At 38.3% G+C, this 24,400-nt stretch overlaps 2 protein-coding genes and 2 long non-coding RNA genes across 5 annotated transcripts; 1 reads left to right on the forward strand and 3 right to left on the reverse strand.

Annotated features, from left to right (window-relative positions):
• Positions 1-290: 290 nt before the first annotated feature.
• Positions 291-5,309, reverse strand: LOC141797253 (uncharacterized). The gene is made up of 4 exons (XR_012599002.1): positions 5,268-5,309; positions 2,220-4,955; positions 510-651; positions 291-386 (listed from the first exon to the last, which is right to left on the reverse strand). It is a non-coding gene; the product is annotated as an uncharacterized LOC141797253 (long non-coding RNA).
• A 547-nt stretch (positions 5,310-5,856) lies between these two features.
• LOC141787547 (uncharacterized) lies at positions 5,857-7,813 on the forward strand. Its single transcript, XR_012598080.1, has 3 exons — positions 5,857-6,058; positions 7,158-7,244; positions 7,741-7,813. It is a non-coding gene; the product is annotated as an uncharacterized LOC141787547 (long non-coding RNA).
• LOC141787540 (troponin I, slow skeletal muscle-like) lies at positions 6,773-8,256 on the reverse strand. The gene is made up of 6 exons (XM_074666025.1): positions 8,236-8,256; positions 7,905-7,943; positions 7,684-7,815; positions 7,383-7,472; positions 7,125-7,301; positions 6,773-6,877 (listed from the first exon to the last, which is right to left on the reverse strand). The coding sequence occupies exons 1-6, from the start codon at positions 8,245-8,247 to the stop codon at positions 6,773-6,775; spliced, it is 555 nt and encodes a 184-aa protein (XP_074522126.1). The 5' UTR covers positions 8,248-8,256.
• Positions 8,257-16,029: 7,773 nt separating this feature from the next.
• On the reverse strand, positions 16,030-22,713 carry csrp1b (cysteine and glycine-rich protein 1b). 2 transcript variants are annotated; one of them, XM_074666005.1, is made up of 6 exons: positions 22,608-22,713; positions 21,655-21,764; positions 19,462-19,630; positions 19,180-19,309; positions 18,991-19,084; positions 16,030-16,610 (listed from the first exon to the last, which is right to left on the reverse strand). In XM_074666005.1, exons 2-6 carry the CDS (start codon positions 21,761-21,763, stop codon positions 16,534-16,536), a joined length of 579 nt encoding a protein of 192 aa, XP_074522106.1. In that variant the 5' UTR covers position 21,764; positions 22,608-22,713; the 3' UTR covers positions 16,030-16,533. The 2 variants fall into 2 exon arrangements, with proteins under 2 accessions (XP_074522106.1, XP_074522115.1); XM_074666014.1 differs by lacking the exon at positions 22,608-22,713 and adding an exon at positions 21,900-22,030.
• Between the last annotated feature and the right edge of the window lie 1,687 nt (positions 22,714-24,400).

Raw genomic sequence — 24,400 nt, forward strand, 5'->3', positions numbered from 1 at the left:
CTTCACAGCGAACACGTAGAAGCAAAGAGAAGAGGTCAATATGCAACAAAAATACTTTTCATCAGATTGACACATTATGCATTTCTGAATTGTTCGCATGCAGGGTAATCGTAAATTTCATGCAAATATGAAGCAGATATGTAGCATCAAGCTGTCTGAAACTGTGACTAAACTGTCAAAACTCATCTTGCCAACATGTGTGAGCTAAAAAATGACTTACGTTGTCCCCTGAGAGAAAGAAAAAAAGCAGACAAGTAAAAGTTTTGTGAGTATTGAATCCATCTGTGCATGCATTGGTTTGTTATCGCTCTGAATTCTGCAGATTTTAACAGTTTACTCACTCATCCGTGACTTCTTCAGTGTCTGACATGTTTAGGATGCAACACCTGCAGAAAAAAATCCAACCCAAAGAAGGAAAATAAACAATAATGGATCAAAAAACAGCTCAATTTTGATGAATGTGTCTGAAAAGATGTTTAAAAGCATATAAGAGGAGCAGGCAGACGTACCCAGAGAGTGCGACGTGCTCTGCAGAGGATGCTCAATGGGGAATTGTATCCTGTGCTCCTCTCTGTGGGCCTTAAGCTTTTAAACCCAGGAGTGGATCACATGGCGGCTCACTGCCCATGTCTACAATGGGTGGGCACATACCTGCAAACAGATGGCACATGGCATTATCTCGTTTGGGAAAACATGCATTCTCTATGGACTCACATTGTCTATTTTTACAAGGCAGAACCGAGTCGTAACAGCACGGGATTACAGTACAGTATTTCAGCTGTGACATGAGGAAGGCTCCATTTAATCCTTGCACTCCTGGGTGTACAAAAATATACAAAAGGATGACTAAAGCTGCTCTGATTTATAAGTGTAATAAACACATTATTAACATTTTATGACTCCTGATCAATGGCTCTTTAATCACACATATTTACTTTACAGGGTTATATAACCACAGCATTTCTTTCCCCAAACTGGAAGTGTTATGCAATCGAATATTTGAGCATTATTCCCACAGCGGGTTGCCAGTAAGGAGTAAAATAAAAGTGACTCCATCTCCTTAACCTCGCCTTGAATCTTCAACATCTGCCCTCTGAGCCCTGCATGCATCAACGTGTTATCAACAACACCCTTTGTGACCACGCCAAGTCTTTTGATACTCCCTCCGTCTGCTGTTAATATTGAACCTGACCTCACAGTCTGGATTATAACGCAACAGATTGTTTTTCCTACGCTGAAGCCAGAATGTAACTCTGTTTGCATGAACAGAGTTCCCCCTCGGAGTCCGACCTTTTCTCTGGCTTTGTTTACAGTTTGTGTGACTGTTTGTTTTGATGTCTTGTGGGTCTATTTCGAGTCTCAAGTCAGTGAAGACAAGTTCTTCTGGAGTCTTAAATCCTGTCAGAGCAAGTTGCACAAGTAGTTCAGAGGCTTACAGGGGACGAGGAGTCAATTTACAAAGGTTGAAATGAAAACAAATTTGAATATTCTTTTAAAATCTGTTGTTTTTGTTGTAGAAAAAAATTGATCACAGTTGATTCAATAAGTTTTGTGCAAAAACACATGTTTTGGTTTGAATTTTGCTGATACAAAGCAGCACACAGGAAAAGCAACCTTTTTTAACAGTTTTTAAACATTTTTTTTCTTAACACTGAGTGATGCATATCACTGTTCAAAGAAAGCAGGATTAAGTTGTTTTTTTTATGTCAGAAAACCACCATTTGCATACACAACGAAAAAGATGTCAAAGGTTCACTTTGTCCACAGGGGTGCCGTAATTGACGTAAACAGTTACTCAACTCCCTTTAAAATTTAAATCTTTCAACTAAATGTTTTGTGTTTTTTTTTTTTTTTACTTATGTGCCTTCATAATAAACTGCAATTTTTGCATTATGCATGTTAGAAAGAAATTGTAACTCCTGTGAAGATGAGCTCTTATCTAGGACTTGGTCATATCTTTAGACTAACTTGGAGATCTCTGTGTCATAACAGGGCTGCACAATGGTGCAGTGGTTAACACTGTTGCCTCACTGCAAGAAGGTCACTAGTTTGAATCCCATCCCAGTTTGAAATGTGTGAAGTTTGCATGTTCCCCCATGCAAGCAAGGTTTTTTTCTTGGCGCAGTTCAAAAACATGCTCATCAGGTTAATCTGTGATTCTAAGTTGCCTGTAGGTGTGAGTGTGCATGTGGGAGGTTGTCTGTCTCTGTGTGTCAGACCTGTGATTGACTGGTGGCCAGTCCTGGGTGTACCCTGCCTCTTGCCGGAAGACAGCTGGGACAGGTTCCAGTCACCCGTGACCCTAAACAGGATAAGATGTAGAAAATGACTGAATGACTGGATGAATTGACTCTGCGGTTGGCTTGCAGCTCCCAAAAGTTAGAATAAGAAATTTGGTGTTTAAAAGCTTTGAATTAGAAACACTATTGCTTCAATGTGTGTGTGTTAATCTGTGCAAAGTCTGTGCTTTAGTAACCCACTTTTTAATGCTAGTTTGTCAAATCCTGTGAAATTCTATCATCCAAAGTTTTCTTTATTGGAGGAAAAAGTTAAGCCTCAAAACTGTCTGTCAATATCAAAGACAAGAGTAAAACAAAAGAATCAATTTTCCTGTTAGGTTTGTTGAGACATCAAAAAGAGGAATGACCCAAGTGCAGACAACTAGTGAATATTTAAATCCAAAGAGGAGAAGAACTGAAGTGGAGACACATGGCAATTTTCAATGACATCAGACTCAAGTAAATTTATATGCAGATTGAGACATACTTTTTCTCTTTTTGTTACTTGATTTTTGAGCACACACAAGAGGATGAAAAAACATCTAAGGGTGTATGCAGTGTGTAGTTAAGCCCCTTAAATTTAAATGTTCAAACAATCTTATTGCTGCCTCAGGGGGGATTTTCCAAGTGTCAAATATTTGAGTTGTGTTTTGTCCCGAGGTCGTTTACATATATGTCAGAAGTTAAATAATTTTGTGTTTATAGGGGCTGGGCTGTTTGAACACAAGTGTTTCAAAATCCAACACACAGTTTTGTTTTGTTTTTTAATTTCCAGGAAAAGTTCGAAAGTCACCTGACACACACCTGAAGCAGATAATCAACTCAGCTAGCACATGCTGTGTCTAAATGTTCTAAAAGTGTGAATTACAACCACAGAGACGGTTCAAATAAAGCTGTCTGGCAATATTTCAAAGTCAGACAATCACAGTCCTGAATAAACGTTCTGCTTTACTTGTTTCTTTAAACCCCACCCACCTGGAACCAGGCTTAACTAAAACAAACATCAGAAAGCATTAGGTCTGTTAATCCAAAACATTACAAGTCCGGACAAATATCTCAAATGAAATACTTCACCTGTTATCTATCATTTTTAAATCCTTTCCACCCTGTTTGGTTGAGATGTACCTGATCCAAATGGTCCATTGTCACGCCAGAACCTGATACCCTCACAATGAAATGACTTTAAGCTGATACTGCCATCTTGTGGCAAAAAAGGGAATCTATCTAAACCGACTGTTTTAACTGGTAATACAAGTCAATTCAGCATTTTAACACCAAAACATCACCATAGAGTCATAAGTCAGTTACACAGTTATCAAAATACTTATATAACATAGTACATCATAGTCCATAGGTCCTTGAAGTAGCATCATGAATATTTACATAGATATATTCATAAGATCAAATAAACAGAATTTAGAATCATTAAATTTACTTATTTTGGAGCACATATTTCTAACTTTTTTAGCTTCCAAACCTGAGGGATATTAAAAAACGGAGGAGTCGTTTCCATAGATTGTTTTTGGAGTGGACAGTGTGGCTCCGCCGTTTACCATTGTACTGTTTTAAAGCCCAAATACCCCTGTCACAGGCGCAGCCATTGAAGCAGTTGTGCAGCCAGAGTCTGCGTAGTAGAGACGATGAGGGCTTCTGGGAGAATCTGAGTGGAGCTGGGTGTCAAAAATATATATTTTTTTCCTTTCCAGAGTTTAATCACTTGTTGACTCTACCTCCCGACATGTTTTACAATCCCACGAGAAAAACACGAGAATGGCAGCTATCAATCATCGTTAAATGTTACGTAAAGCCTTGTTTTTAACCCTGTATAACTAATGAAAACAAAACTTCTCTGAAAAAAAGAGGACTTGAATACAATTGGCAGCCAAATGATCTCTTCAAAACACCAAAACAACTGGATGTGAGAAACATTCCTATGAGGTCTATTAATTTTTTAAAGTTTGACCACAGCCCATCTGGAATGACTGGAAAGCCGTTTTTTTTTAACCTGTACTGCAGCCAGTCATGGCGACGTTTTTACAAAAAGGCTGCCACGACTGGCTGCATAGACTGTATACAGTCTATGGTGGGTTCATGGAGACATCAAGTGAGTTATGGACCAAGGTGCATTTTAACTGTCTGTTTCCTGGGTAGAAAAACCATACAAAGCACTGTTTGGAATTAAATTTCTCTGTTGAGGATCTCATGTAATTTTGGTGCAGAAAAAAGAAGCTCCCTCAGTGAATTGATGTCACTATAGTGGCATCAATTCAGCAAAAATTCTTGCCCAATCATTGTAGTTTGTTTTTAGTTTTTTTTATAGTTATTTTTGACAAGATGTGCCTATTTATTCGGTATTCAAAGGGGTGTTTTAATGATCACAAAACTGATTAAAACATCAATATAGGTCAGTGCTGATTCAGATATGATATACAGACCTACGGGGGGTGACATTTATATTTATATATATGTGTGTGTGTATGTGTGTGTGTGTGTGTGTGTATGTACTGTGTATACCACTGTTGATTTAAAATAAATGCAGGTGTGACACTCTTCTGCTTTGTGCTGCTGTTTATGAAAACACTTGGGTTGGGGGCGTGGATTTCCCAATTTCATCCTAGGGGAAAAAAATCTCGCTTCCAGGACACTGGATGGAGGGAGCATCGGTGTAGTTTTATTCTGCAGAATGGGACACAAAACAATCATAGGGCTAAGTGTCTTCATAAGCTGATCATCAGTTCGCCCCCAGCAAAGACATGAAAGACTGCCTTAATAACAAAGTGTGATCGTATAGTGGAAAATACGGTACAAAACATAGCTTAGAGATGTGCACTTGTCATTTAAGACAGCTAAACACACATATCCATGAGCAATAAATAATGGCTTAACAGAGACAACATTAATTCATTCATAATGAAACAGAGCAACTCTGCTGTTTAGGCATCAACATTGGACAGACACAGGACAACAAACACTTTTTACAAGACATACCTGCAGTATGGGACACAAAACTGCTGATCATCAGTTCGCTCCTGCATAAACACCAAGCAAAGTCAAACATCAGAAAGAGGAGACTACCGCGTGCACATCTGGCTGATCAGCAGCTAACTACAGCTATGCTAGTCACGCCATTTTTAAGTTCGTTATCACTTATCAAACACATGAAAACACTCAAACTAGAAACTTTTCACACCGGAGTTACAATATGTGATGATTTATAACACTTTTGACACTTTAAGAGCACTTTTAGGACAAATACTGACGAAGATGCAACGGAGCGAACAGGAGAGCAACTTACCCCTTACGTTCCTTGGTCATAATTGATAACAATTTTTAGAAAAATTAATTTAGCAATTACTTGCAGTATTTTTAGTGTTCGTGTTAGACATGTGAATATAATGTTTAGTTTTTGCTGGACACTTTCAGACAAGGTGTAAATATCACATCATTCATTCATTCATTCATTCATTCACTGTGACATAAACCAATCGCACCCTTCCCGGTGACGGTTGGGATGCAGTTGGATACTATTGGCTGCGTCACCGTCGAAACCCCGCCCACTTCTAATCAGCGTCTCGTGGTAACGACGGTTGAATGTCTGGAGAGGTGCCAAAGGATGTTCGAAATAATTCGACTTTTGGATGTTTTGACGATGTCCCCAACAAAGAGAGCTTCCAGGTTGAGTCCCTTACATGCTGTGATGTGAGGAAAGAATTTCCTAAAGGATTTATCCCTAACTGAGATGCCATAGATCACTGCTTCACTTCACTAGGCTAACGCAGGTAGCTCATTGCTGTCCTAACAGTTTCCAATGCAGGGTTCTCGTGTCAGTAGTTGTTTCCGTCTTTATCAATGATGACAAATTATTTTTACATTGCAAAATATGTCGACTAATTTTAATAGCAATGGTTGTTATATCTGACTTGTTTTGACTGGGAGGTTAATAGTTCAACACAGATAGAATAGAATAGAATTAAGTTTTCACCTGTTTCAGTTTGTCCAACTGATTTTTTTTTCATCAGCTTTAACCTAAACTACCGCCTGGGTTGAATACTAAGCTAAAATTTCATATTTCTCATAAATATGTAACCAGCTTCCATTATCTGGCTTTATCTTTTAAATGCCTTAAAAGTTAATCAGCCTCTTAAAGGGACAACTGTACTTAGGTTTTATGACACTCCATATTTTCAGTTTGTGAAAGTATTCAGAACAGATTGTGCAAAGCTTCTCAGCTCTTAATTTCAATAAGAAAAGAGTAAAAAAAATAACATAAAATTCCCCACACATGCTCATTTTCATATTTATTTTTTAGTAAGAATGAGACATAACTCAACACTGTGAATTATGGAAGAAATGTGTTTATTGTTAATGACAAAGAGTCTTCTGTGAAGTTGTAAACTATTTGTGATTTTTGTGTTTTGGAGTATTTTGTGCTCCTGTATTCATTCTGCTTTACCAGTGAATGTATTTAATGAAGCATCTGTATTAGCTTGTGTTCACTGGTTTTGGCCTTTGGCTGCATCAAACATCTTCTTGCGGCCCTCCATCCCCGACATGGCCTCCACATTTTTCCTCCAGTCGCTCACCTCCACCGTTTTCTCCTGCACACAAAAACATTTGATGTCATCCCCAGTTTCACTGTGTTTATACATGGATGCTACTTATATCCAGAAGTTTTCAATTATGCAGCTAGATTTTGACTCCACTCTCAGCTTTTCTCTTTCAGCAGAAGCACTTTTGAGAATTCCTTAAAAAGATTTTTGGCAAGCTAAAAAAAAGCTGATAATCATTTTTTTTTTTTTACTGTGTTTTTCATCTATTTAACAGAAGCTTCCTTAGCCAACTAACCTTCTCTGTGTCCTCCTTCTTGACTGATTTCAGATTAGCTCTCAGGTCCAGAGAGACTTTGTGTTTGGAGCCCAGCAGAGAGCGCAGGATGGCATCAGCAGAGACTCTCACCCTCCTCAGGTTAGGCCTCTTAAACTTCCCTCGCAGGTCCAACACCTTAATAGTCAGATCTTTAATCTTTGGAGAACGAAAAGAGTCATAAATTCATTTACATGTTCATCAAAATGTGTGATTTAATGACTGTGATATGTAGGTTACCTCTCTGGTGTTGTGCATGACTTTGGCTTCGATATCATAGCGCTCCTCATCCACAACGTCGATTTTAGCATGCAGCTCTTCACATAACGTCTGTGAAGAAATAGAGAACATATTCAATATCTCATCACTAGAGTCACATAAAAGGGATTTTAAGCAACAAAATGCTCAGTGATGATACCTGAACAAGTTATTTAATGATATTGGCAAATATAAAAAAGGAAATAATCTGTGACATTCGTAATGGTTGAAGAGAGTTTTTGTTCCAGATGTGAATATGTCTGAGGTGATTGTAGAAACATACCTGGAGCTCTTCTAAGGACATGCTGCCGGTCTGAATAGGTGGGGATTTTTCTTCCAGATACTTTGCCTTCTGCTCCTCTTTCTCCTCCATTTCCTGCTCCAGCTCCTCTTTGGCCTTAGCGACCATCAAGCTCTAAAGTTCCACAAAGTGAATACGACGATTAGATCTGCTGATTGTCTCGCTGAAGATTCATTCCCTGAAAAAATCGACGGACAGCTCACCTTTAGCATGAGCTTTCGAGATGCTGAGATTTTAGATTTCTACAAAAAAAGATGACATACGTTAATATTTGAAGTGACATTTCAAGGAATAAAATCTTAATAAGTAGTGAATTGATTTCCTCCTCTTTGAAATCTTACCTCTGGCCTTTGGGTAGAAATTAAAGGGAGGGCACAAAAGGAAAAGTAATCAGAATTCAGTCACATAATTTTAATGGAGAGCTGTCGTGTTGAATTTCACTTTGTTCCTCTATAGATAATTCCTACAAGCTGCACATGTCTGACACACTGATTAGAGAATGGAAACAATAATAGAAACACAATACACTCACGCTCTCTCAGGCATCTTGGTGATTTGGATTCCCCCTGGAAGACAGAAATAAGACCATGAGCCTCTGAAGTGCTCAGCCATAGGGACCACTCAGGTCCCGTGCCCCAAAGGGTCTTAACTCTGGTTTCCCTTTTAGATCCAGTATGGAGACATTCTTCCAGCAGGATAGAGTTACACAATGGAAATATACAGCACATATTTTAACACATCTGATGGTCTTTGAACATGTTTCAATCAGAGTTCATTGGTGATGTCTCGCCCCATGTGGCCTCTCAGTGTTTTGTTTGTTTTTTCATGCTCTGTCATGTCATGCTCGTAGTAAGGCCTGCTGGACAGACTCACGCAGTCACCTCTCAGTGCTGATAACACTCTCATCTGCCAGAGAGCAAAGTGACGGCAGGCACAAGGAAGCATGCAAGGCCTCAACGCGACAGATAACATTTCCTGCCTTCACCCCACTTTCCAGAGGATAAAAGACACAAATATAGACGGACTCCCCTCTTCCCAGAACACAATGACTGACATGTTTAAGGATGTTTGGCTGAGGTTAGCTATCAGCTGACTTATCAGTATAAACGAGAGGAAAAAGATAAAGAATAATGGGTTTCTTTCACAAAATGTAGAGAGGGACGAACGTTAACATGTATTCAAAACCACTTATAACTAAATTCAGTCTTTATTAGCCTTATTGATAATCTGCTCTATAAAATATCAGAATGCTGTTTTTAGTGTTCTCATTATGAGGTGATCCACATGTTGGGTGTTTTTATTTGCAAATCAGTGAAGCTGGCATTAAATTGTACATTAAAATATCAAATATTGAATTGTTTGATATCATCCAGCTAGAAACAGAGGGTGAGTGGTAACTTAATTTTGATCATCATTTGCGTCTTCTTTTTTTTGCACACTAAAAATCAAGGTTATTTTTTTCATATACACAAATACTCAAGTCATAGATTGATTAGTAGCAAAGCTATATTGACAAAAGCTATATTAAGCTATATTGATTTCTGTAGGTGTTAAGAAACTTTAAAAAAAATTTTTTGACTCGAACTGAAATGATCAGGAAATAAAACTTAAATTCTCAATGTTTCAGTTTTTAATTATTCACTCAAAGCTCCTGTGTTCAGTTTTTATCTGGTAATGAAACAGATTAAATTCAATAACGGTGCCTTTTTGTGACCTACAAACACAAATGCTAACATCTGGAACAAAATCCTGTGTCCTGCAACTACTGTGAGGGTGGTAGGAGTCAGATCAGGTGACTTATGAAAGATATAAACTTTCTTTGCTGTGAGTAATTCATGGTTTAAGATAGGGCAGGGGGACATTTTCTGAAAAGAAACTTCATTTTCATGTATAGGGTAAGATGAACAAAAGATATTAGAGGTAACCTTTTTGTCCACAGGGGGCGCCAAAGTCGACAAAGAAAAAGTTCCTCACAGGAGCTTTAAAAGAAAAAGGTTGTTGAGTATGTTCAGGTTTTGGGAAGGTGACACATTTTTACAAGATTTCACCATAGGCTCTCAGAGATCTACAAACAAATATTTACTCATAAATCATGAAAATAATCATAAGAATTATTGGTGTTGGAAAAAATCAGCAGTAGCCTCTCTGAGTCTGAGATTGGTGCATATAATATCTGGAATTAATTCAAAACTCAGGAAACATAAAAAGAAAATGAGAAAAATATACCACATCCTAGATTTGTTGTCTATTTCCTACCTTTATTTTTTTTTTTTTAATAGAGCCTAAAAAAAATTCTCTTCACCGGGAAATTAGCACAGAATATGCCAGGGGCAGTGGGAACTTCATTTATCTGCATCAAAGTGTTATTGAAGCATGATCATTACACCATAAAAACCCCCAAAACACTCAGTGATTGGTGAAATATAACAATACACAGTGGGCAAGCATTGCCCAACAAAACACAAAATAGTTTGTCCTTTAATTGTGATAAATTCAGATTTCTGCTGCAGGTTTATTAAAAACCATTCATGCTGGTTTAAAAGTAAAACTTTGAATAGTAGCAAAGGCTCAGTAATAATTTCTGTTTTACTGCATTTGTAAAATCAAAGGTGAAATCAATTTTTTTTTTGGATCAAATCAAATACAGCATATAACCCATCATTAGTTTGAGTGTTAGTATCATGACCAGCTGCTGGATGGATTCATGTTGCAGAGGTTTAGAGTATCTTACCTCTTTGTGTTGATGCTGTGCGTGCAGACTGACACAAAGTGATGGAGAGGGAGAAACACAACCTAATATTATCTCCTGCACCCCTTTGTCCCTCCTCTGTCACAGGGTGACTTAAATAGAAACACACACACATGCACACACACATTAATCCACTTAGACTATAAGAGGGGGTGGTCCCTGGATAATACTGATAGTGATTGTCATGTTGTGTTGACAGATCACAGCTCGCTACTTCTTCGTTCTGATGTGTGTGAACTTTTCTGTGTGCCAGAGCGGGATAAACAGCTTCATCATCACATTTCTGTTCAGCAGCTTTCAATCAGTTGTTAATCCCTTTACTCTTTTCTTTTACACCGGGAACTATTTCAGACTTGTACTAGGATCTTCTCCTCTGTCAGACTCTACATACATGCTTAAATTTGATCCTGAAGTTCTTCCCAATCTGAAGCTAACTTTAGACCACCATGTCCAGAAAGTTGGTGCCAGTGAAGGTGATTTTCTGAGATATTCTCTGCCTGCCAACAGAGAGTAAGAAATGCCCCCCGCCCCCCCTGAGACTGCAGGGCCCCCTCGCTCTGATTAGGATAATAGTCGCAGACAATGCTAAGCCGTGGTTTCAAACAGGAATGCAGTTTCCACTACACATTTGGCTGAATCCTCCAGACTAGACAAAGATAAATCGTCCATAAAATGAAGCCCCATGTGATGCTGCCACTCTTTGATACATTTTGTTTGAGTATAGATTAAAAATGTAAACACAGATGATGCTTCACCTCATGAATATGAATCAAGGACTCAGAGTTTAAATTTATCTACAGAAACACCTGTGTCTGGTTCATGTCTGGTTTGTGTTTGGGTTACGGATTGACTTGTCTGCTAAGATGGAAATCAAGAGTAGCCATCGACACATAGATAGAAACGCTTCATAGTGACACAGCAGCTTGGATTTCAGGGTCAACAAAGAAGCAGATGAGGGGAAAACAAACATAACTCAACAAAAGGAATTCATTATTGTTTTGGTATCTTAACAATAACTTTAAAATATTGTTTGCCTGAACTGTGCTCATGCTTCATGTCTACACAATGAGACCAGAGCTGATAATCTGTGCTGGTTTTACCTACAGTATTCAGACTCTTCAGTCATTTAGATGCACCACATCTTCAGTCTTTTTTGCATATTGCACATTCTCCTGAAATTGAAAGACTTAGTATCATACCCAACAAAAACTTGGTGTACAATTATCTATATGAATACTTTAACATCTAAATAGGGAGCTACAATTCTCTGCTGTGAATGACCAAGCTTGTTCAAAATACATACAAAAAGATATGTTAATCCCAAGATTGAGCCTTGGGGCTTCACCACAACTTCATTCATTAGGTTATAATTATGTATTCAAAGATGGTGATGATTATGGTTTTAGTTTAAAGGTAAAGTAGAGTACACAGAATTCAGAGACCTTTTTTTTGTTTTTACAAAGACTTGGTTGCAACAGAATATAATATGCATTTTTAAATTTGAGTTTAATCACCGGGAAATAAAAACACTCCTTTTTTGTTGATTCAGGATGAGCCTTGTGTACCTACATAAGGAGTGGGTTCACTTTCACAAAGGTACCTTGCACTACTGTGTTTCTTCAGTATCAAAATGGATGAATTACATACTGTTTATGGTGTTTGTATCAAACCAAAAATGTATCTTGTGCGACAACAAAGAGAAATTGATGAATTGTTTTGACAATGAAAACTGGAAAAACAGAAGATCCCTTGCAGGAAAAGGTTACTTGGCTTTCCCATTTCTACACACTTTACTTTAAAGCAAGTTGACCTCATAAAGTGCTAGTTTGACTTGAAAGACTCCTCAATCTAAGACGACCTGTTTCCAGCGGAGGTGGGGAAATGTATTGTTGGGAGCTGATCCAGAGCTTACAGATATGTAAGTTACCATTGGCTGAGCCTGTCTACTCCACCAGAAGCTAGCAGGGTGGCTAACTCCACATAGCAAAAACAAATGGACGTAGAAAGAGCCACACATTCACCAAGAAACTAAGCCTTGCAGATTTTTCTATATGCATTCAAAACAATCAAGGCAGGTAGATGGTGGAAATCTCTTTTTCCCCTCTGCTGTGACTGATAATCTGGATTCTATGGTGCTCATTATTATTTGATAGCCAGAAAATGAATCCACAGCTCTTCTTATGACTGATTGAGTGTCACTGTTAATTCCAGCACCAGTCATTCAAAGCCTTTAGAAGACGTCCCAGGGATCTTTTATTACTATATTTAATAATTTAATAGATGTTTCATTAATCAGGAAAATAAATAATGAAGACAGGACGGACTGAAAATATTCAGGGGCATCTTTTTCTTTTGAGTGTCTGATGTGAAGTTGGTTGATCAGTTGTACGATAATTATATCAGATAAAACAGTGTTTCTCAAAATTTTTTCAGACCAAGGACCACTTATTCCCCCAGAAAACTCATGAGCTAAATAGCCCCAGAACAACACCCCAGAATACAAACTTGTGTGCTATGAACTCGAATCAGACATGATACAACTTGCTAGGGCTGCAACTAACGATTATTTTGAAAAATGGATTATATGACAATTATTTTTATGATTAAAATTTTACATTTCATTTCTTTAATTCCCTTTATTCAGAACAAGTTTTTTCAAAATGACGGAGACTAGAGTAAAAAAGTGCACTCATTTCTTCATAGCTTGGTGTTTTGTTTTCTTTTAGAATGAGGGAGAAAATGGACCTCAAAATCTGAGTATAACTACATTACTGATACATTATTCCAAAATACTTAAAATATATAGTATTTAAATAGAATAGAATAGAATAGAATAGAATAGAAAATACTTTATTTATCCCCGAGGGGAAATTCAGGAGTCACAGCAGCATTTAAGAAAACAAAAGTAAGAAAGTGTATAGAAAATGCAAAAAGGTCCACAAGAAAATAGATGACGACATCCCGTCCACTACTCTCCAGCCCAGCCAGTCTCCACCTCCACAGGGTCCAGGACTGAGCCTCCCCAGCAGTCTGTTCAGTCTCTGTCTCCTGGATCGTGTCTGCCCACTGCAGGTGAAGCTCCTCCAATGTGGCGCCGGCGTCCGATGTCAGCTCCGTCAGCCACGTCCGTGAACAGCACGATGCCACTGCCCTCTGGCAGCCCCTCTGCCGCTGAGCTAGCACGGCTAGCTCGTCCATCCCACCAGAGATAGATCCCACGTTCCCAACAACGATGGATGGAAGGACAGGTCCACGTCGTCACCTCCCAGCTCACACCCGAGAACCAGCACATCGTCCTCACCTCCTCCTCCTCACTTTGAGGGAAATCATCAGGCCTTACACCAGTTAGCATTGACATGCTACAGGCTGCTAACAGCTGAGTTCACATGTAAACAATGCAGCCATGGATACATATAGGATCTCCAGACAAACACAAGAGAAAGTAGTAAAAATATCCCTGAAGCCACAAAAAGTTTGGTGTCCATGACCATCAAATGAACCGTACAAAGTAATGATCCACTCCAAATACAAAGATTACAAAAAAGAGAAAAAAATTACAAGAAACGGACAAAGAAGAGAGAGCTGCTGCAACAGGCAGCTACTTGGGCAGCGCCTTGCAGCGAAAAAAAAAAAAAAAACCTTAAATACTTAGATTAAATTAAATTATTTTATTATTATTATTTTTGTAGATTTTATCAATTTGCGTAGTAGCTGAACAACTTGCACCCCCACCCCCTCTTTCTTTGTGAATGTTCCATAAAAAAACACAATTTCCTCACGGTCTTTGCAGACCACTAGGGGGCACTGGCGAACCACTAGTGGTCCGGGGAACACAATTTGAGAAACACTGAGATAAAGCCATCAAACTGTCGCAGGAACAATACTGTGAGTTAACTGTACTTTTGTAGGTCTGTCTAACTAAACACAGCATTTTGATTCTGCTGCTCGTCACACTGAACCTCATGCTTAAGATCTGAAGAGACATGCGTCTGCCCTGTCATCTCCAGCTCATAGTGAAGCAGCCAGTGACTCTGAGGGAAAACTGATGAGTTGTCAAACTCCAGACACCACAGTGACTGTGACTGGGCCACCTACACTGTACTTACAAAGACTTTTAGAGTCTCTACAGATTGTTTGAACTCACATAAAGAATGAAATACTACAGCCTGTTTATTGCCTCAGATCACTGAATCAGTCTCGTATAAAATAATCAAATTTTCACTGTATGACGGTTGAATATTGCTCTTGGACTGTTCTCCCAGTCTTGCTGAGTCAGGACTTCAGAGTCTCTGATGTTGATTTGATTTAAGACTCTGAGATCCAGACTGTTGGCTCACAGCAGCTGATTATAATCCTACAGTATATATGGCAGCAGGATTAACAGAGCCCTGTGTCTGGTTGCTGGACCGTCTCTTGGAAACACTGACTCATATAGAGAGAGATGCCAGAGGATTATACAGACGTTTCTGGTAAAGGAGTTTCCACGTTTGACCTATTGATGGGAAGTGGGTTCTTTTAAGATCTGTCCAAAATACAAGAACTGAAAATACTTACTGCAGTTGATACTCACATGAATACTCAAACGTATAAATATGTACAAGAAACAAAATTGTCTTTCATTTGAGCAGAGATCTGACAGCTGAAGAAAGAGACATCTTTAATTTTTCAAACACTCACAGTGAACAATTATTTTTTTTAGGAAAGCAGGACAAGTTATTTTGTCAGGTAATACAATGTTCAGCAAAACGTTGAAGCACACGTTGTTCGTAGGAGATGCAATAATCGCTGCAAACTGAAAGTCCCTTACAGCAGCTCTTCCTCATTCCTAAATTTCACAGTTCACATTCAAAATAATGTAAATTTGCATTTTTGCATTTTTTTAACACCATAAAAAATATATTTTTTAGCATTAATAGCTTTGTATTTCCAGGAAACAAACATTTAAAATCACGATTCTATATCCTCTGGGGTCTCTCTGCTGCCCTCTGCTGGGGAAAATATATGAGGAAATAAAAGCACACAGCCAACCTTTTCTTATTCTTTCACCAGGACATATAGTTTGTACACTGAGTAATCTGCCTTAACAATGTGAAATGTGAGAAATGAAACATTCACTTTCCATTAAACCAAACACAAGAAGGTTTTAGAATAGATCCCATCATAATACTTTTATACCTTCATGGATTTCAGCCCTTGTTTTGCCGTTGATGTGACTCACATTTGTTGCGCTCGCTGCCAAAACAAACAGCTGCACCCTTCAACCACCACAGCTGCCCGGCTCTCCGGTCAGGGTGCCAGCTCCTCGGTTCAGGCAGCGACGGGGCCGAGCACTGTGACTCTGTTGTTCTCCACGACAGCAGAGATTTGACTTTGTTTGATGATGATTTAGAAGGACTTACAACACACCCACATGAAGACATAAACACTGATTTCATCAGAGCAGAGCCACAGAGAGAACAAAGAGCGGTGTGAAACGAAGCATTGTAGGACAAAAAAAAATTCACAGTTTCATCTTAGTATTGCATGATTTTTATTTTGTGTGTCTGCAGTATTGCTTATCTAAAAACAGTTTTTATAGCACATGACATGTAAGGCAGAGAAAGAGTGTGAGTGAAGCATGATGTGATGCTGTTTATCCTCAGCTGTCAGACTTTAAAAAATGTAGATTTAAGTTTTTGTTCTTGCTCAGAGTTGGACAGATTTAAATAAAAATCAAACTCAACAGCTGTCACATTCAGTTCTGTAAAGAGTGTGCAATTGTTTCTTCTTTTTGTAACTGCTCTTTATTTTTCTTTCCAGTCTAGCGCCAGCCTGCTGCTAACTACTTACAATGTTCACATCAAACGCAGAGTTAGAATTCAGTGCATTATAAATGTTCAGCATCATAATTTAGATCCAACTTTCATTATGAAAAATCTACTTGGTGAGCTTGAATATAAAGCAGTGTGCGTCTTTCATTTCTCTTTTCCTTCAGCTGGAGTGAAAGGGCAGTGGGAAATCGATGAGATATCGGCTGAAAGATCCTGGAGGCAGTGATATCAGAGTACAGATGGGAGGGTGGAGGTGAGTCGAGCCTTCAGGCTTTACTGTGAGTGAGCCAGAGCTCCTGCACCCTGACCGAAGCCGAAACCCTTCGGACCAAAGTTCTTTGCATAGCAGCCTGTGGAGGACATAAAAGAAACGCAGAAAAATCACTCTCCTGATAAGGATCGGTCCTTTAAGAGTCAACTGTTAACAGGTAAGAGGGCTGCTGACCTTTTCGTCCTGTCTGTATTCATTTAGGTTAGGAGTGTCCAAACCCTTTTCAGGGTACCACGTTTGATTTTATGAAAATGGCTAAGGACCAGAAGGTTATACTGACATATTTATAAATCTTAAAAATTGTGCTGTCAGGTGATTAAAAAAATTAATATAAGTTATTACAGGATTTGTAATTAATTAATCTAATTGAATTAATCACATTTTAATCTCATAACTGCATAAGGCCCCCAAATAAAGAATTTGAATTCTAGGTCATTACAAAATTGTAGTGCATGACTAATTAAATGAATACAGGAAGAAGAGAAGATTTGTTAATCCACATTTTTTTTTCAACTGGCTAGTAATAAAATGTCCGTGATCGCTGCTGTTGGCTTCTATAGTCTATAGACGTCAATTTGATTGCAACCGTTTCCTACGTCCTAAGAAGTAAATTATGTTTTTCCACGGAGTAGGGTGTGACAGTGTTGTCAATCAAAATCATGCCGTAAAACTACTGTGGGGGAGAGCGATGTGCTCTTTGGATGAGAGATCATCATGGATATGAGGATGAGGTGTGAGATGACAGAGGCAAAACGAGACTCTGCAAGTCAGAAAAGTTCAGGCAGCTCATGCTCCAACTGAGGATGTGTCGCGGTAGTTCAGAGAGAAAGAGTGGCGCTATTGTAAGAAAAGACGACTGAGTTCATGGAGAGGATCAAAGGATGGAGCAATAATATAATCATAATGTAATAATACTATTATATTATGATTATATTATTTGGGTCTTGAAAGATCATTCGAGATGCTCTGAAAATAGCTGGCAGCCCATGAGTTAATTGTGCATTAATTTTTATATTACACATTAATTTGCAGTGTGATTAATTAATCCAATTAATGCGTTAAAGTGACAGCCCCACTTAAAAGTAACATATGAGCGCTTCATTTGATTACTATTTCAGTATTCTCTGTTAAAATCAGTCACTGAGTGTGCTCAAACATCCTTGTGCCATCATTACAAACTTATGAAATCAAACGTCACCTGTCCCTCAGTTGTCTCTTAACACCAGATGATAAGTGATTAGTTGAAAACTCTGCTATTGGCCAAGGAAAATGTTCTCCATCAGGGGGCGATATGGGGAAATATGTCAGGATTTTTATCAGGAATGGTTTTTCCTGATGTTTTTAGGACTAATTTGTCCTGAAAACAACATTTTTAGCCCCAAATATTTCTTTTCCTACATTCTGTATGATTTATATACATTATTTTTCTGTCTTTTCTTCACCATTTCAAAACTTGTATCTTGTCTTGTGTCCTCTGATGTGTTTATTGAATTCAGGATGTTCATGAAGCAGATTTCTACATCATGATAAATACATTCATTTAAAGATGTCAGCTGTAAGAGTTTATGCAAAACATACAGAGCTTTAGCTTTATACAAGTAGCCTATGCACAATGAGTGCAAATTAGGCCTGGGACAATAGTCAATAAATCAATTAATCATACGATAAATGAAATGAACTCAATAATTTTGCTGGCCTCAATATATCGCCATGTACATGCATGTTTGTTTTCCTCCTTTCCCGCCTCCAAACAGGCTGGATAACAATGATACATTTTATTTCAAGGCGCCCTTCAAGACACCCAAGGACACCATACATAACATAGTTTAAAAAAAACACCAAAAAAGTTTAAAAAAATAAAAATTGATTAGGAAGATAAGATGGATAACAGTCAGACCTAGTAGGCAAGGCAGAATAGATGGATTTGAGGCGGGATTTGAAAATAGTCGTCGAGTCAATGTCAGGGATGTCCGATGGGAGGGGTTTTTCCAAGCATTTGAAAGAGTGTAGTACATTATTATGATATATTATTGGCCCAGGCTTAGTGCATATGTAGTTCTGTGAGCATTACTAGACATACTTTGGTTTTGTTTGTGCACTTGACACAAAATGTAAATACTCATAATTTAGAACATGAATCATTTTAGTGCCATAATGGAAACATTTTAAGATGAAAGCTGGGGGTTGAATGAAAATGTATCTTGGGCCACAGTTGGCTGTATTAAAAAAAAGGACATGAATGTTTGCTCAAGCTTATTTTCTGCTTGCAGCTATAAAAACCCCAAAGATATTCACCCCCTGTCCCAAATCCCAAGCATATCAGCAAATCCTCATAATCAAGAGTCTGAATCAAAGGAATGTTCGGTATTTTGGCTTGTGACGTCAGCACATTTCTATTTATTTTGCTCCCAAGTCAAATCATCACTCAGTAGCTTTAATTCATGTTGATATAAACTGACCTTTACAGAAGATCTCTCCATCTCTATCAGCGACAGTCGTGGACTCCAGTCCTTTACCGCACTTTGCACAGCGGAAGCAGCCTTTATGCCAGGACTGTTGAGGGAGCAGAGACAGGGTTCGAGCTCAACAAAATGTCCCACAGAAAGATAATTTATGAACTCATGATGGTACACGGAGATCTCTCTCACATTGCCTCCTCCGATGACTTTCTCTGCTGCGTACACGGTTTTCTCACACCGTGGACACACTTCTGAACCCCCTGGTTTTTGGGCAAACTTTGAGGCGTTTGAGTTCGTCGTAGGGCGATGAGGAGCTTGTCTGGGAGGAAAAAATAAGAGCTTTATGTGAAGTGCTTGGAAAGTGTTTTTTTTACTCCAAACCAAATACAAATTAATGTTAAATTATGTTTATCTTTATAAAATGCACTTGATCACTGATATGTATCTTCAGTTTGCAGGTGTTAAACTTACACTTCAGGCTTAATTCCCAGTCCTTCTCCTGTGTCCATACTCAGGGTACCAGCTCCCCCTCCAAAGCCGTAGCCTTTTGGCCCATACTTCTTGCCGTAGCATGATTTACAGTAGATCTCATCCACGTGAACGGCTACTGTTGTGCTGTCCAAGTTCTTCTTACACACCACTAAAAACAAATGAAAGCAGTTAAAAGGTACAAATAAAGAATAAAATCACAGCTACAAATTTACTTTGAATCACTGATCCTGTTACCACTTTATGCTCACTATACTGTTTAGAGAAGTAATCCCAAACATTGATACCAGCATTAGTGTAACAACCCAAACACCACAGGTAACAAAAATGTAACACCTAAAATGATTTATTTAGTTGGTTTTGATTTTCTGTATGCACAAAGTTCACAACATTGATAGTGACTAAAGGCAGACAAAGAAAAGCCAAATGAATAAATGTGACTTCCAGTTATTAAATACTGTCATGATATAACGTGCATCTCATAGAGTTAGTGATGAAGTGGCTGTAATAGAAAGCTGAGCAGGGACACACACACACGCACATGCACATGCACACAGAGAAGCATGACCTCTACAGCCAACAAACAGAATATGACACTCTCTTGTTTGTGTGGGGTTGTGTATGTATTTATAGGATTGTTATATGTTCTTTTGGAGTGTAACCACTATGAAGAACAACATCTTATTTTTATCTTTTACTACTTTGTTTATAACTGAGGATCCCCCCCTTCATCTTTATTCCAATGTTGATCAACACTGCTGCTTGCTCTCTGCCCTTCTTTTGCAATATGATAAGTTTTTGTGGTTTTGTTTTAGTTGTATGGGAAAACAAAAAAATGTAAAATTTCTACATTATAACACAAGAACTGACAGAACACATTGTTTTCAGAAGACATTCAAGAATAAAAGACAAAGAAATAGGTCTTTATTAAATTAACAAAACTAACTAGATTTGAAATAGAAAGATGTTTTTATATCAAAACTAATAAATAAGATTTTTTGACAACCTCTGTTATGATAGCAAACAACAGGGCAGTACACGCTTATATTGTGCTAAAGTAGAAAAAGTGAGCATGCATTAAGCTACATTCAAAAAGTGTTGAACATTTTTATTCATTACTGTTGTAATTATTTTTTAAAGTCGTGTTTATGTGACGCTCTGGCATGAAACAAGATTTTAGGAATGGCTCGGAACCAGGCTACAGCTAACATTAGCCTAAAGTTGCAAATAGTCAACACAATGTATCTGAAGAATAGAGTTCAGATGACCAAAAAAGTAGAAATGAAACAGTCTTTTTTTTTTTTTTTTTTTATGGTAATGTCAAAATTTTAGGAGGGGCTGGGACCTGAGCTGAAGCTAACATTAGCCTACGTTAGCCAACAGTCATCACACAACTTCAAGCTGTTTTCAAAAAAGCATTAAGATGGCTAAAACTAGACAAAGTGCAAATGAAACAAGGAAAAAAAGTTATATATATTATCAGTTTATATATAACAAGAATTTGGGCACTGGAGCTGAGCTGCAGCTAACATTAGCTTGCATCTAGGCTTACCACAGTGACCTTTCATATTCCACATTTATGAAATGTAACAGGGTTTTTGTTTTTTGGCTGTTAGGTTTGATATTGTATTTCTTTAAGGCAACTGGTATTAGAGGACCATATGACAAGATATCAAAATTTGTGCAGGGAAAGAAAAAGTAGTTGCTAACATTCTTCAGTATCTGTTTTTAGCTCTTTAGCATCTTCAGCATGTACAGCAGCATGAAAAGTCTCAAACAGACAGCTCTTGACATTTTTCAGATGTCTTGCTGTGACATTGCCACAAACTATGAGTGACATTTCAAAGAAGAATACGCCAAATCCACTACAAGCTAAGCTGCTTCAGATAAATACTACTCTGTGCTGTAGGGAGGCTGTGTGTGAGTGTGTGTGTGTATATGTGTGTGTGTACCTTCCTCTGCCTTATAAGGAAGACCAAGCCTTTATCACATGTTTCCACTGTATCCAAATAAGGCGTGAGTTGTCTGAGCTAAACCTGCAGATGCTCACTTTCATCCCTTCATGCCAAATACTCTGCATTCCACCGCGGCACTTCTTCCGACTCCCAGAGTGGATTACACACTGGGATCCAGTGGAGGAATAAAGCCAGATTACCTGAAAACTTAAATACTCACTGCACAGGAAGCAGGATTTATGCCAGCTCTTCCCCTCACACTGCACTTCCTCGGCAAAGTAGACTGTTTTCTGGCAGCAGCCGCATTTGTTTCCTCCTCCGAAAGGCATTCTGGAAAAACACGAGAAAGGCTTTGTGTATATTCATCATTTACTGTATTCATAACATCTCACCTCTGTGTTACATTAAAGTGTTTCCCAGCAGACGGAGCCCATCCGCAACACTTCAGGCTAGAAAAAACAATACCTATAAAAGGCGAGGTAACAGTTAGCTGTGGTCTGCTTCGTCTTCCTCTCCAGCAACAGATATCTGACTGTGAAATGCAAAGTACTGCTTCCCTTAACCACCTCATTCAGATAAAATGACGTCAGCTCAAGAGTTAACTGTCTTTATTTGGTGATGATGACCTCATGTGATGTGAGAAAGGCGGCAGCCAAGGGTCATCCACACAGAAAGTCTGCTATCTCCTTGATCACGCTGGATAAACAGGAAATTCCCTTCATTTCGTCCCGTACTCTCACATTTTAACAGTTCTGACCTCAGACAAACCAGGATTCACTTCAGCCTGGTGTAGACTTAATAAAAAGTTGAAGAGTTCGGGATTGTTGAAAATACAGAGAATATCAAACAAACCAAATTGTTTTTTTGTGTTCGGACAGAGGCAGTGGAAACTTTTTAAAGTAGTTCTTTATTATCTAATAGACAAAATCTTGTCCTTGTTTTTTAAAAATGTATCCTTTAAATTTTATCAGTTTATGGCCATTTGATGAAGATTAAATCTCACTTTTATTAAACTAATCTCATATTTCATTACAGTTTTCTCAATTTAACAAAACTCTTCATTTGACTTGTTTTGATTGACAAATATCAAATGTAAACACACAAAAGTACTCATTGTATTTGTAAAAAAGTTAAGTGTTCAGATGATAATTTGAAGAACTGAAATAACCCTACCTGTGGTAAAGGCAACAAGTTGATCCTCTCAGGAATGAAAGAGCTGAGAAGATACTCTGGACTGAGGAGGTGAGTAAGAGGGAGGCTGAGAGGACACCACGCTGAACTGAGAGAGGAGGAGTCAGGACACACAGACAGACAGAGAGTGGGAGAGATGGAGGGAGGGAAAGGAGGAGGAAAATACACTGGGAGACTGGAAGTAAACAAGAGATAGATTTCTTTTTCATGTGTCAGAAAATCTCCTACTGCAGATCTAATGTTGAAATTGAAGTTAATAGCGACACAAGGATAGTAACTTAACTTCTGTAAAGTTGTTGATGTACAAGATTATTCTTTGTGCATGCCAGCATTCTCTAATGGAAAGATGCAAAAAGAGGAGACAACGTTTACTCCTCCTGACTCTAACGAAGGACTGATGAAACATCAACAGTGTAAAACTAGAAAAGCATTCAGAGAGGGCAGACCTCCACCAAGCACATTGTGATTTACTTTAGTCCTACTTTAATGTTATACTTCCTTTCAGCAGACTGTCTGCTACAATTTGGTGTTAGTTGCAGGTCTGTACGGTAATTTGTTGAAAATTATGTTGACCCAGAACATATTTCATATACTGGATCTTAGTATCCAGAATATTGCCAGGATGCGGATCGTACTTTTACATCTGTCAGAAATTATGGTGACCTTGTCTTGTATTGTTTTGAAAAGCAATCTGACCATGTATCGTGGAGTTATATACACATATGGTGAAAATGGCCGTACGTCACAGTCAGAAAGAATCCTTTAAAAAAAATCCTGGATCCATATGGTGATCTGGATCACCTCTAAAATTTAATCACTTCTTCCTTATCCCATTGAACATTTCCTGAAAATTTCATCAGGATCCATTGGTTAACTTTTGAGTTATGTTGTTCACAGACAAACTCGACCAAAAACACAACCTCATTGGCATAGGAGATAATGTATCAGTACTTCTCTCGGTAGAATAATTAAAAGGAATCATCAGTGTAAAGAAGTTCAGGCCTCTCAACAGAGTGGGACGGGTTCAACTTTTCTGGATCTGGATCTGGATCTGTGTGTCAATCTGTAACTCAGAAATACGCTCACTGCTCTCAAGGCAGTGTCCTGCAATCTCGGCAACAGAAGCAGAGTATGAAGTGTCCATGATTTCCAAAAGGACGGGCACAGTTGTGATTTGGTAATCCAAAAGGGCAGTTTTCCACTTTACTTTAGTCCATCTTAAATTAGCTCAAGCTGAGAGAAGTTGCGTGTTTTACTGCATCATGTTAACAATTCTTTCCTCTTGACATGATCGTTTTTAACCTAAATGTGTGGATGAAGCAATTGAATCTCTTAACAAGCTAGGTTTTGGAAGTGCTTTGAGTAAATGCAGTGATCTCCACTAAAGAGACATTCCAATTTTTGTTGTAGTATCACCCTATGGCCCAAAGAACACAATCCAGTACTGGTTTTCACTTATGACAGGTTTTTGTTCAGGAACTGCTCCATGTGTTTATATTGTATAGCGAAATCTTGTTTGTAGACTGTCTTTGCAGTTTTAAGCTGAGAAATACTCAGGTATCAATAAACTATTTGCTCATGCAGTCTCTTACAGAAACCACATCTTACCTCAACTTCCAAGAGAGTCTGTCTCTTGAAGTCTTTTTTTTTTCTTTAAATCCCAAATCAAGTTACTAAACTGAAAATTAACCTATTTTGTGTTGAGTTTTTGGTGGTTTTTTGTCTCCTTCCCGACCATTTTGAAAAATTCTACTTCTGCTTTATTTAAAGCTCTA

This window comes from Halichoeres trimaculatus, unplaced genomic scaffold (genome assembly GCF_033239565.1).
Source record: "Halichoeres trimaculatus isolate MK-OKI-2021-1 unplaced genomic scaffold, fHalTri1.1 fHalTri1_scaffold_1, whole genome shotgun sequence".
NCBI lineage: Eukaryota > Metazoa > Chordata > Actinopteri > Labriformes > Labridae > Halichoeres > Halichoeres trimaculatus.